Here is a 14307-nt window from a genome sequence, read left to right on the forward strand (position 1 = left end):
TGTTCCCTAGTACAGGTTCTTTCCTCTGGAATTTGCTCATGCCAGAAACGCATTGAGCCCAGTCCCATCTCAGAAAAAGCATGCTCCTTTTGTCCCAGCCTTTCACCAGCTGCCGGCTCCAAAATCTTTGTTTTGCAGTTCACTGGCAGTGTTTTCTTTTGTCTCTGTCCTTCAGAATTTCATTGTTCTGCAGAATCCTGCTACACTCATTCCATATACTGGGAAAACATTACAACTTTTAGTCTAAGCCAGACATTACAAAATTACGCAGCTAATGCACTACAGCGATTCAGTGCTCTCAGAAATAATTAATAATGCTTTTGTTGCTGTAAGCCAGATGGATGGTGCCTGGGTTTGAGCAGTATCTACAAGAGGCCATCTGTATTCAGTAGAAGTTTTCATGAGAATAAGTTTCCTTGAGGTACAGGGTAAGAGTGACTAAGTCTGGGTGCAACTAAGATGAACAAATAATTTGTGTGTCAACAAAACCTACAACTGCTAATGAATATTGCCTTTTAATGCCAGATTTGTCAAATGGTCACAAGTTTTTGGGGCAAGAAAATAAAGAAGTGACGTGTAATATTAGCTGCTTACTTTTAAAATGTCAAAATCTTCAGGCTTGTGACAAAATAGGAGAGTTGACCATCTCATATTTTTCCAGCTACCAAAATCCTACCTGTAATTCCTGATTTCATTTCCCAGTTTGCTGCTTCCTTGATCAATTGTAGATGTTTTTGCCATTTCAGAAACCTGAAATTGAAATATTAGGTAATCACAAATCAAATCTCATTGGTTCTCTGAGTCCGTAAACCAAGCTACACTGATTCTATTATTCTTTGCAGCAAATGAAATTACTTCCTCCTGCCTTTTTAAACATTAGCCACAATTTCTGGTGGAATTTCTACTTTGAAATCTCAGAGTGCAACAAATACAAAGGGCTCTTCAATCTGATTCAGCTTCTATAAATTTGTGAACACTTGATTACAGAACATTTAAAGTATTTCCCTCTGTTTTTATATTGATTCACAGTCATATGTCACTGTCTTTAGAGGAGACTTGTTTTCATTAGATGAAAATATACCACTTAAGGCCAGATTTTTCTCTCTTATTTTCTAACTAACTACAGGACCTCTAGAAGGATGTGCTCTCTGCTCCTGTTCTCAAGCAGCTCTGGAGTTTCTCACTTCAGAGTACAATTCCTCTTTGACCCCATTTCCACTAGGACTTGCTGTCCCAGGAATAATCAGACTTCGGGAGCTGGCGTATGCCAACAGGAAAGGCTAATGCTCATCTAAGTGCTGTACAATGCCCTGCAACAATGCATTGTGCAAAGACTGAAACGGAAGGAAACAGCAGATTCTACATCTGCTGATCCAGTTTCCTAGCTTTTGTTTTTGTTTAAGAGGACCGTGCATTTTCAGTTGACCTATGCTACTTGCAGCTTTTTGGGAGCTTCCAATCTTGTTAAAGAGCCTGTCTGTCAAAAGGCTTTCTCTGTGCAGTTTTTCCCTTACCAAGTGGTGAAACTTTGAGATGTAATCAGCTGTATCTTATTCAGTATGACAGCAATGAAACCATTTAAGCCATTGATGCAAATCAAATCTGATCTTAATGTTATTCCTAAACAGAAACACCCTCAGCAACTCCAGAAACCAAGGACTTATTTGATCAGATGCAAAACAAGTACATCCCCTTTGTATATTTATGAGGATTTGTTTACTATTATTAGTACAGTCATGAAGTCAACACCTGAGTAGAATTTGATCTCCTTCCTGTCGCAAACTCGAAGTAGTTAATGGCTATGTAGCTACTGCCTCTCTTATCAGCCAGGCAGTGTTTTGTTACTCCTCTGAAAAACGCTTTGCTTGCTCTGCTCTAAAAAAAAAACAACCGAGAAAAGAAAGTCTTAAAAGAGCTCATTTATCTCAGGAGTCAGGAGTAAGAACTTACTGGATTGGAAGTAGTAGTGCAGCTATGCAGGTGTGGATTCTTCACATCATTCTCATGGCCAAACCAGAAGTTAAAAGCATATAATCATCTCCAGTAATATTCCACCCAAAATTAAGTGGAACAATTAATGAAATGATCTGTTTAATTTTTAAAACTTAAAAAAAAAAAGTTAATTTTCCATGGTTGCTGTGAGGACAATCATGGTACTGTGTCAGTTCGTGCTCTTTTATCTTTTTCTGATTTACAGTGTAGTTTTTGATCAATTTAGGATATAAATGTTGTCACTGATAGTATGAATTTACTTATTTCATTAGCCCTACAGGACTTCTATTCTTTAACTGTACAGCGACCTATCACCTTTCCCTAAATAAGCTGTCTTCTCTTTCCCCTGTTGGTCTATTTGTTAGTGTATATAAATCTCATATTTTGTCTTTATTTTCTTCATGCTAAATTATTAAATTTTAATTTAAAAATATCAGTTGAGAATGAGATAAATATAGCTGATTTATTTAGCTTAACATTGTATTTTACACTGTTAATAAAACCATTAAAGATTTTCACTCACTGGGATTTTTTTTCTAGAAATTCTGTGTCTCTTTCTACTTAAGGTTAGTTTGAATGTGTAAAGACCAAGTGGGCTATTTCTTGTTTATAACTTTAGGAAGGAGTGAGGAGTTTAACTCACAACATGTACCGTTTTTCAGGTTGCAACTTAGAAAAGTTTTACCAGATGCAATTTCTCTGCATAGTTTTCTCTGCAAATTTGCAGTCAGTGTAGATATAACTATAATATATATATATATATAAAACTAGATATGACTCCTTCCTGACCTCTTCTAACCACTCTACTTTTTGTCTTTAGGTTTGGGTGGATGCTGGTACACAGATATTTTTCTCTTATGCGATATGCCTTGGGTGCCTGACAGCCCTGGGAAGTTACAACAACTATAATAATAACTGCTACAGGTAATAATAAATTCTATGCTTTACATTTATTTCCAGTGATGGAAGTGTCCACAGTGCTTCGCTTTGAAGTATTTCCCTTTTCTTTCAACCATTCACATGAGTGATTGAACTCATTTTTTGCAGAACAAGAGATGTATAACTTATAACTTTTTTCAGAACTTTTTTCCAGTTTTTGTTTTTTTTTCATTCTCTTTGATTACCTCTGACCCCTCCACAGCCACAAGTCACTCAGTACACACATGCTCAATTGTGTGTACAATACACAAAATTTCATAGATGCTTGTGTGCCATATTTGATTGTATAATGTTTATCTGCTCTAAAAAAAATTCCATGAAGAACTGCTATTAAAACAGTTTGGTCTATTCTGCATGTCAATGTTACCATAGTTTACTGACTCCAAGGTAGAACACATAGATAGCGTGCTATTGTAAGTCTGCATAGATATCAGTAAGGAAATTGATAATGACTTTCAGTAGGTTTTAATCTTGTCATAGAATCACCAAGGTTGGAAAAGACCTCTAAGATCATCCAGACCATCCACATTTTACCAATATTTCCCATTAAACCATGCTCCTCAGTACAACATCTAAATGCTTCTTGAACACCTCCGGGTACTATAACTCTATCATTTCCCTGGGTAATCCGTTCTAGCACCTGGCCACTCTCTTGGAGAAGTATTTCCTAACGTCCAACCTGAATCTTCCCTGCCTCAACTAGAGGCCATTCTCTCTAGCTACATGGGAGAAGAGGCTGACCCCCACCTCACCACAACCTCCCTTCAGGTACTGGAAGGCCGCTATAAGGTCCCCCCAGAAACTTCTTTTCTCTAGGCTGAAGAGCACCAGCTCTCTCATCCTGTCCTCATAAGAGAGGTGTTTCAACCCTGTGATTATCTTTGTGATGATCTCTTCTGCACCTGCTCCAATAGCACCATATCCTTCTTGTGCTGGGGACCCAGAACTGGACATAGTACTCTAGGTGGGGTCTCACAAGAGCAGAGGGGCAGAATCACCTCCCTTGACCTGCTGGTCACTTTTCTCTTGATGCAACTCAGGATACAGTTGGTCTTCTGGGCTGCAGGAGCACGTTGCCTGCTCATGTTGAGTCTGTTATCAACAGACACCCCAAATCCTTCTCCTCAGGGCTGCTCTCAAGCCATTTTCCAGCCAATCTGTATTTGTGCTTGGGATTGTCCCTGCCTAGGTTCAGGACCTTGCGCATCTCAAGACAGAGAACTAAAATTACATTTTTTAATAAAAGAAATAAACAGTAAAACAGTAAATAGTAAATCAAAAGAAGAAAGAAAACTGGGAGAAAAAACCCCATTATGAAAATATTTGAATTCTAAATTATAGCTTTACTTGAAGAATTTAGAAGCCAGTTTCAGAAAATGCCTTAACAGCAATTTGTGCTTCTGTCAGAGAAACACAGAATAGTAGGACCCAGCAGAGAAAGAGAGATCTGGAAACCACAGCCACACAAATGTAATCACCAGCTGAATGCAAACTCTCCAAAAGCAATTAAAGGTACTCTCCCATCTAAACAGTGAAATAACTTGTCAGCAAAAGTTATTGTTTTGCATGGCTATGAGTGCCAAAATGCCAGACATCTTGCTGTATTAAATAGTGTAAGTCCCAAACACTTCAAACAGTGCTGATGGACATTACTTTCAGAACAACGATAGAGATGCCTCAAAAGAGAGCAACAAACGCTCCTACAGAGCAGTAGGCAATAAGGGCTTTCTCTCTCTCTCTTCTTTTTTTTTTTAACCAGCGTAAGAGATGCTTTAACTAAGATTGCTCTTTCTCTCAGTTATTTAATTTCTTTTGAGTTGCATCCTATCTTGGAACTACTTTTTTACTGCCTTAAGGACTGCAATTTTTGTGATGTTTTTGTGATTGTTTTGTAACTTACTGCAAAAATCAGGTTTTTTGATGTGTGACCAGAGAGCTTATGTAATTTTATTTCCTCTAACAGCATAGGTTGGTGAAAAAGATCAGCAGCCGCTCATTCTTAAAGCTCCTGAGAATGGTGCTGCAGCAGAATAGTTTTTAATAAATTCAAGCTTTGCAATTCAGTTAACAAAATGTTTTCACAAAATTCCTCAATAGGACAGATTTGATGGCATCAAAGTAAGATTCTTCAGAAAACTGAGGAAATGGGTAGGACAGAAGGTAACCGCAGAAAGAGCTGAGAGAACCTAGGGTGTTAACAGATTAAGACATACAAAGACAGAAAAAATGCTGCCTTTTCTCAATAAAGGAAATCAGAATTAAACTTATATCCTAACTACCACTTAAAAAATTAAAATCGGGCCATGGTTTTGCCTCTTGTAGTACATACAGTTTCTGATTGTAACATACTGCTGCTATTCTGCACTCTGTTCTACTGGAGAACAATGGTACATTGCAGTGGAAAATAATGATGTTACATATTTTAGTGGGAAAAGGAGTTTTCTTACTAGCAACTTGATCCACATCACTAATATTGTATATTAGTTGCAACCAAGTTAACACACATTTTTGAGCTGGAAGTGAACTTCTATTGTCTTTATTAATCTGTCATTTTAATGCTTTAAGACAGTGAGACCTGTCCTGAGGCCAGATCCTCTGTGGATTTACAACAGTTCATATCAACAGTGATTATTCTGAACAGACAAAAACAGTGGCAGTAAAATCAGCTGGCAGTGATACTTAAAAAAAAAAAAAAAAAAAAAAGTGTATACAAATTTCCTGTTATTTTTAGTAAGCTAAGAAATCCCTAAGGAAAGGATTATCTTCAGACTCTGTAGACAGAAGAGAAAAATGTTTTTGTTCCTGCTTCATGTGCTCTGTATTTATAGAACTGATTCAGCTCCTTGCTGGACACAGAGCAGCTCCCCACCATGGTCTGGGGACTGTATCCCAGCAACGTAATTTTTGCATATAAGCATATAAGCCCTGTTACAATTTAGGAGCTGGCTTCCTTGCTGCTTGCTGTTGTACAGGTTAAAAGTGACAAATTTCACTGCTGTTAACAAACTGACAAAATTTGAAAGAAAAAGTAAGTGTTCTTGATCAAGCTTCCATTCTAAGATTAAAAGAGGAATGTGAATTTGCCTCTAGAGAATGTGTATAGACAAGGAAGTGACTGCAGGAATGCAGAAAGCTCTACAGACTTTTCTCTCTCATCAGAGAAGCTCCTTAAGGAAGGTAGAATGAATTTTCAGCAACATCCAGGCTGTCAGGCAAGGTGAAGATAGAGGGTGGAGTCCCTGAATTATTCAGGTAATTGTCAAGACATTCATTTGGAAGAATGTAAAGTTTTCATAAAAATTTGACTGTTTCCTATCATTTGAAATCCGTTGGGACTTCAGTCTGACTCTGATGACTTTCTACCTAGGATACTTATAAAAAATTGATCGACAATTAGGTAAACTTTTTTTTCCTTCCACTGGTTGTTGCGCCTGGGCACTTGCTTTCAAAAATTCAGTGACTTGTTAATCAGTGAATCCAGATTCCCTCTCACTTTTCCTTGCCAGAACAGAAAACGAACAGAAACAAAAAATCAAAACAAACAAGCAAAAAGCCCAGCACCAACGCAGGTTAAAAATAGCAAGTTAAATAAGCAACAGTACAGGAAGATTGCGAAAGATGTTTGGCCAGACAGGACCGTGGTAGGAACAGACAAATAAGAAATATGCTTTGATTCTCAAGAAGTCACTACAAATCTGTGACAAAGATGAGAATCATTACAAAGATGGGAAGATGTAGATGCTGAGCCTGTTTAGATTTTTCAGGGTCATTTCTTCTCATAAATAATTTGCATGAAAACTTGCTCCAGAGCTGTAGCAGTAAGTGAATTGACCAGGCTAAGGTATAAGCTTTGCAGATCTACATGTTTGGGTTGTGTTTCAGTGATTTAGGATCCTAACTCATTTTCAGATGTCTAGGTTAGCTTATTACTTTGTCAAATACACAGCTGTTTCCTGTAGCAAACCATCTTATAAAAAGTGGATGTTATAATAAATCATTCCAGTCTCATCATTTGTCCAGCCTGAAGTGCTGTTTGAAAACAGGCTGAACAATGGCACTTCTCTGAGCTCCAAGGGATCCTCACATTCCTCCAGGAGAGTTTTCCTATGCTTTTAAAAGGGACTTATAATCGCGAAATTTCCAATCTAGGTAAAGAAATATTTATTCATTTTGGACTTGTAATTATCATTGTAGGATTTTAATTGTCTTATGTTGTTTAGATAAATCCGAGAGATGGTGTCTCAATCCATTCTCTCTTTGTTTACTTATTAGGCAATTTGTAGGCATATACAAAGTTGTTAGACTCTGTGTGCTGCTTTTCATTTCCATGGCTTCTGAAAGAAGTTTCTAAAACAAACAGGAGTTGTATTTTGTATAGTTATAGATAGTATTGCCAGGATACTGTAACTAGAATAGAATTAGCTGAAGTCCAACCATAGGGACTTTTTTTCCAGGGAACAAATTATTAACATTGTTGTATAGTTTCTTTATTAATTTATAACCTCTGCAGCACATTATTACAACAGTAACTATTACAAAATGTTATTAATACTATGTTTCCAATTTTTTAGGATTTTATTTGACTAGTTTGTAAAACATTCTGTTGAAAAGCAGTGAGTAGCAACAGACTTGCAATTGAGACAGTTAAAATACAAGTCAGGGTACTATGAAGACACCTTCCTGTAAATGCTTATGCCTGACTGATTTCTCTTAAGCATAATATCATGGGGAATCATATTCAGAGCTTAATGCCCATTCCTGCAGCTCTGGGTACTGTTAATCTTATGGCTCATTCTATGAAAGAAACCCAGGCTCTGGCAACTGCAGTATTTCTTATTTATATTTTCAGAGACTGCATCATGCTCTGCTGCTTGAACAGTGGCACAAGCTTTGTTGCTGGTTTTGCTATCTTTTCAGTGCTTGGATTTATGGCTTATGAACAAGGTGTTCCCATTGCAGAAGTTGCAGAATCAGGTAAGTTCCAAAAGCAGTTTTCTGATTACAGAAAAAATACCCAGTGTTGTCAGAATAGCTAGTCTGTATCACATCTTGTGGATAAGTTAACTGTTTTGCAGATATTAAAAAAAATAAATAAATAAAAAATAAAAAATAAAAAAAAATCAAAGACCTGTTACCTGTTAGAATATGTTAGAATAAATCCATATGAAGAGTTCTTACCTATTTGAGAAAACGGCTTTATAGCTTTTTGGAAAAAATTTTGGAAGTCATCTCAAGACTTTCTTAAGACGTACTACCCAACCACATATTTTTGATGTCTAGACTGCTTACGCCATCTCTTAATGTCAGTACCTTTTTCTCTCAAGCACATATATTGAAACACTCAGATTGATTAAGTATAAAAGCTCTTACTTTAAGTCAAAAAGGCCCGTGTTTACAAGAAATTAAGTATCCAACATCACTTGGAGTTAGAAACATAATGAAAGTTAATAGTTTTTTATTGTCGTTGTGGATGTAAAATCCTTTAGTGTGACTTTAAATCCAACAGAAAATAAATAAAGAATAGAAAGAAAAGCAGGAACAAGGAGAAAAAGAAACAAGTCTCAGGAAGTTTTTCAAATTTAGAAGAAAAACTACAAAGCAAATAGAGTTCTACTGATACTGTCATGAAAAATATTTTTATTTCCCTTAAGCTCGCAAGATAACTGGCTTATACTGATCCTAAAAGTATATTTAAAAGATTAAAAGACTACAGCAACATTAGAAATTATAGGAGTTTGTAAATACTGGCTTAAGTGGAAAAGCAGTAATGTGTTGGAAGGTCTTCACTGAAGTTATTGCAGCAGGAACACAGCTTTTATCATCCTTCTTATAATACCTTTGTGTCCTTGCTGTAAAAGCTGGCTAACTTTAAGAAAAGCTGCTACAGCACAGGAGTTAGCAGCATCTGAAAAGTGAGCACAGGTGAATGAGAACAGGAGAAGTATAGGCTAGGAGAAATGGTAATTTAGCAGATTTAGGAAGCTACCAATGGTGTTGTATTTTTGCTATTGCAAAAAATGTTGTATTTTAAATATTTGTGTAAATATACAGTTTATGGATGAATATTATGTTTTTGCAGCAAAATTCAGAAGTACAGAGCAGATTTGGAACAATCCAGTAGGCATTTGGCTTGCATCATACATGGCTTCCAAGATGCAGCTTCCTTTAACTGTATTCTTGCACAGTATGTTAGATGCAATGGCGTCACATAAAGGAAAGATAAAGATTTCAGAATGTATTAATAAGTTAGATATGGCAATCTCAAGACCACACTCTGCTATTTATTCAGGTATTTGGGTCTTGCTGCACATCCACACAAAGAAGTAGGAGAATATGACACAGTGATTTCTTAGCAGAAGTCTCACTTCAAATATTTGGACAAGTTCTTCAGAGTTGATCTACTAAGCAAGCCGTCGTTACCAATTAGCCTCATCACCAAGTAGTTAGACGTCTATAGAGATGTAGAATTTTTCAAATTTTTCAATCCTGTATTTAGCTCTTTTTGTCTGCCATGAAAGTAAAGTTTGTGGTGAGTTGAACATGGCCAGCAGCTAAGCGCCCTCACTGACAATCACTCATTCACCTATCCCTGTGCAAATAAGAGAGAAAGTAGGAAGAGAAGAAGTAAGAAAAGTTGTAGTTCAAGATAAAAGCAGTTTAATAACTGAAGGAAAGATGGCGGAATAAAACAACAAACAAACAAAATAACAGCAACTGATGCATTACAATGACTCACCATCTCCCACAAGAACACTGCAGCCAGTCTAAGCAATGGCCTCCTTAGAAGAGAGCTCCCACGTTCTTCCTCAACCTCAGCTTTTATTGCTGTATGACAGTATGTCAAATGGAATATCTCTTTGGCCAGTTTGGATTGGCTGTCCAGCTCTGACTTTTCTCAGCCTCTTGCCCACCCTTAGCCTACTTACTAGGGGCAGATAGAGTAGGGAAAAAAGAAAGCCTTGATGCACTGTTCAGCAATAGCCAAAATACTGATGTTAGCAATGTTAGCCACAACCCAAAACACATTACTTCCAGCCAGACCCAGTACACCAGTATAAAACTGTTTACTTTGATTTCTTTTGTTTCAGGACCAGGACTAGCATTCATTGCTTACCCTAAAGCTGTTACCATGATGCCTCTTTCTCCTCTGTGGGCAACTCTGTTCTTCATGATGCTCATCTTCCTTGGACTAGATAGTCAGGTATGAAATAAACACACTTCATATACTTTGTTGGAGTTCCTTGTATGTGTGTGTCATCATCCTTGATTTAAACAGCATTTATCCTCATGGAAGAATGAACTCTTGACTTGATTCCTTGCCTAAATCCATTGATTCAAGTTTATTATTTTGAATCTCGTTTATGTGACAATGGAGGTTCTGTTATTATTTACCGAAGACATTGCTTCAGCCTCAATACAGCTTTCTGGGCATTCACTTTGGAGGCTCTTCTGGAAACCTTGCTCCAGAGCTGTGAGCCAGGCGCTCAGGTCTCTGATTTTCTGGTGATTTTTAAAGGTAGCAGGAATGTTTTTCCCCTCCCTCATTAGATATCTTGAGCACTTAATAACCTTATAGAATGTCTCACTTCTGTAAAATGGAAAGAACTTCACCTTTGAGGAACAATTTCCTTAGAATGAAATTCTTCTGCAGTTCTACAAAAGTCACACATCATTTAAGTCTCATTCAAGCAATGTTTGAAAGATTTAAGTTTTATGTAATCCAACTGCTACAGGACAAATAAATTCCGAGGTAATATTAATGAATATTAGTGGCTTCAAATATTTGAATTTGGTGGTAGACTGGAAATCCATAGCTGTAGGCTTTTTAATTCTGAAATGATGTTCCTCTCAGTTTGAGCTTCTGTTTATAGTGTCCTCAGGGATCATTCAGTCTTTCTCAATGATGAAAGCATAGAAGGATATTTGAAGTGTTCTGTAGGAAATCCAAATACCACGAGTAGATGAGATACATATTTTATTTGTACTTTCTTATCATTTGTTCTAGTTTGTGTGTGTTGAAAGCCTTGTGACAGCCGTTGTAGATATGTATCCAAAGATTTTCCGAAGGGGCTACAGAAGAGAACTGTTGATTCTTGGCCTCTCCATTGTGTCGTATTTCATTGGTCTAATAATGTTAACTGAGGTAAGATGTTCTTTGTTCAACACCTATAGACTAAAGGAAATGTGTGTCTTTTAAGAGTGACAGACAAAGCACCTGAATGTTTGCCATAGACAGAATGCACTGTCAGAAGTACGACTACAAAATCCTTGAGAGACTGTTATCAATTAATTGATAGCATTTGAAACATGTCCTCAGTTTTATTCCTAAACTCAGTTTTTTGAGTTTAGGAAATATCTTAGCTGAATTTATATAGCCAAGGAAATTCCATCTGCTTTGCACCAACCAACCAGATATAATGATGATGGTTTCAGCTGACTTACTCTGGGCAGACCAATCTGAAGGCAATAAAATGTTAAATGAAAATACTAGTAAAGATGATGAAGTGAAAAAAAGCTTAAAATGTGATTGATTTTTATATCATCAGGCCAAGTCCATCAGTAAAGTCCATTTCTGAGCAGAAATTGATTTGATAAGAGAAAAAAAAGAATTCCTTTTTTCAAACAAATCAAAGTGTTTGCTTTGGGCTGTTTTGAACCAGAATTTCCAAGGGTGTTAGTCTGTCCCATCAATTCATGGCACATATCTGCCATTACTCTGTATGGTGCACAGACTAGGAGAGAACTCTGGGATCTTTGCTGCTTGGTAGGATTTTAGTCCTGCTGCTCAGTGCTACTTTTAGAGAGTGACTTGTATAAACAGTCTTCCTCTTCTTCGTTTTAGCTTCTCAAAACTTTGAAAATACAGGCAGAGTCCACACTCTCCTCTGCTCATCTTTTTCCACTTGCTCAGACATCAGAGCCTCCCTACACCAGGGAGAGAAGCGAACGGTTGTTGCAAGTCTGATGAGCTGTGATTTAAATGCCAGAGGAATGTGTGTCTGGAGAACCCTGGCTGTCTTAACTGTGAAAGTCGATTATGTGTCTCTTGTCCACCAGTATGAGGCAGGGTTTCCCAGAGAAGCAGCTTCCCAGGGCTTCATCAACTCATTTGGTGTCACTTACATTCATTCTGCCGAGATCCATGGTCCTTGCACCATGTACTTTTCAGTTTGCTTTGTTGCTGAAAAAGAACAATTTTCATCCATTCCATGGGAGAAAAGTGGAGACTAGGACAAAATAAAATGTGTTCTTGCTTTCTTTTTTTCTTTCTTGTTGAAGTGACAATAGTACCAGACTACTCAGATGTTTTTCTCAAAAGAGACCTGACACTCTGCACTTGAACAGAAGTTACGTAGACCTCAGTGTGAAGGAGCTGAAAACTCATCACAAGGAAGTTTATTAATTTTATTCAGAAGTAAAGGGCTCATACTGGACAAAGAGAAGATGGTGACTGTTGGTGTTAAATGAGGCAGTGGCTGAAATAAGATTTATTTTAATTGCAATGGTCTGTGAATCTCATTATTATTTCAGTGTTGAATGCATATGGGATAAGAGATTAAGTATCTTGCATGTAGATTTGTATAATATTATTCGTATAATATTAGTCAGGTTTTCCATAATGTTATTAATTTGATTTTGTAGTTTTTCTTCTCGTCTTGCCTAGAAGCAAAGACTCTGGAAAGTCAGCCAGTTCTCTGAACACCTCTGATTAAGAATGAGAAAAAATACAGGAAATGAAGAAAATAATGGTGTCTGTGATAGATGTGACAGTTTGAATAATTGAGCCGTATTCAAATAATAAGGAAGTGGAAGACTGTTGCATAAGAGTAGCTGAGACTGCTTGACTCACGGGAGCTAGGAAGTACAGCTCCACAGTGCACTGTGCTCCAACAGCCTGCTGCACAATGTAGTGATAAGGAATACTGATAAAACCAGGACAAACATGTCTTGGTTGAGCATATATACCTTTTTTCATACTAAACTGTACTGTGGTACTACATAATGCAGAAAATTATAAGACTGTTGATAATGAAGTGCACACTGTGTATGGATTCTGCGCTCACTTAAGATGCTGCTTGGTTTTGGCTGCTCTGATTTTTGGAAATGCAAAGATGGTTACTTGAAAATAATTTGAAAAAGCAAATTTTTAATTGTTAGAAAAAAACATTAACAATAAAAAGCTTGCTTGAGTCAGGATGTTTATTATTTCATGCTTTATCACTTAATATAGATACATGTAATTAATGCAGCCGAAAGTCTGAGTTATATTCAAATTACTTGTTTTGCAGTCTCTGCCACTGGAGATTCTAGTAGCAATAGATTTTGCCTTCTTTCCCAGCCTTTTAACATTTTTATGTATTAGTGGAACAGACACATAAACAAACAAAACCCTTTTTCTGCTCTGATCTGGAAATCAAAATCTCCTGCATTTATCTACAGCTTTTATGTGATAACAAGTGAAAGTGAAGAAAAAAGGTATGGAGGTGGGACAGCATTTCAGAAACAAGTGCAATGTAGTTCTCTTTGGTACGCTATTTACTACCTTAAAGCAAATGTGCAGTATTCAGCTGCCATTGGGAATAATCTGAAGTGCTGTGAAACAAAAAGTCGTTCAGAAAAATCAGTGAAAAATGAATATTCTTTTTTCAGGAAGGAACCAACTTTGATAGGAAGATTGCCAGATAACCAACAGACTGGTTGTGTAATTAAATACATATTTAATGTTATGAATTATTCATACCATTGCCAACATGACATTTCATTTTGTTTTTTTTGTTTGTTTGTTTTTTGTCCTCTTTCTCTATCTGTCTTCCAGGGTGGAATGTACGTCTTTCAGTTATTCGACTCCTATGCAGCTAGTGGCATGTGCCTTCTTTTTGTTGCCATATTTGAATGTGTCTGCATAGGCTGGGTTTATGGTGAGTCACTGAAAAATTGCTGCGGTTTTGAGTATTTATGAAGTTTTCTGTTTCCACAAGGAAAACAAACACATAGTCCGTGTACGCTTGTGAAGCAGGGCCCTTTACATTCCCATGCCCTACTGAAAGTTAAGGATATGCTTTCTCCTGGATTTTTTTCTTGCCCTTTGCTGGGACTGACCTTCACCTTCCACTAGCTGCCTTAGGAATTAGGGATAGCAATAAGTCCTTCTTCTCTCACAAAATGTCTGTGCATGCCATGTTCCCTTCTACATCTGACGCTCACAGAAAAATCCACTTGGAGTTCGTACCATTAACACAAAAGGGACACAGTAGTGTTCCTAACTCTACTGCTTCTGTCAGCAAAGTCAGGAGAAAACCAGAATACCAGTTCCAGGTATGTTCACGGCACTTCCTCAAGCATTTCTTTGCATACAAAAGACTCAGAATTTTACTT

General features: G+C 37.1%; 1 protein-coding gene across 1 annotated transcript in view; it reads left to right on the top strand.

Annotated features, from left to right (window-relative positions):
• Window positions 1-14307, top strand: part of SLC6A11 (solute carrier family 6 member 11) — a 90094-nt gene that overhangs the window by 68882 nt on the left and 6905 nt on the right. The window contains exons 8-12 of the mRNA XM_019620012.3: window positions 2813-2916; window positions 7781-7905; window positions 10020-10132; window positions 10937-11074; window positions 13748-13850. Of these exons, the coding sequence (XP_019475557.2) occupies window positions 2813-2916; window positions 7781-7905; window positions 10020-10132; window positions 10937-11074; window positions 13748-13850 (583 nt within the window). The remainder of the gene's footprint in view (window positions 1-2812; window positions 2917-7780; window positions 7906-10019; window positions 10133-10936; window positions 11075-13747; window positions 13851-14307) is intronic.

This window comes from Meleagris gallopavo, chromosome 14 (assembly GCF_905368555.1).
Source record: "Meleagris gallopavo chromosome 14, MGAL_WU_HG_1.1, whole genome shotgun sequence".
NCBI lineage: Eukaryota > Metazoa > Chordata > Aves > Galliformes > Phasianidae > Meleagris > Meleagris gallopavo.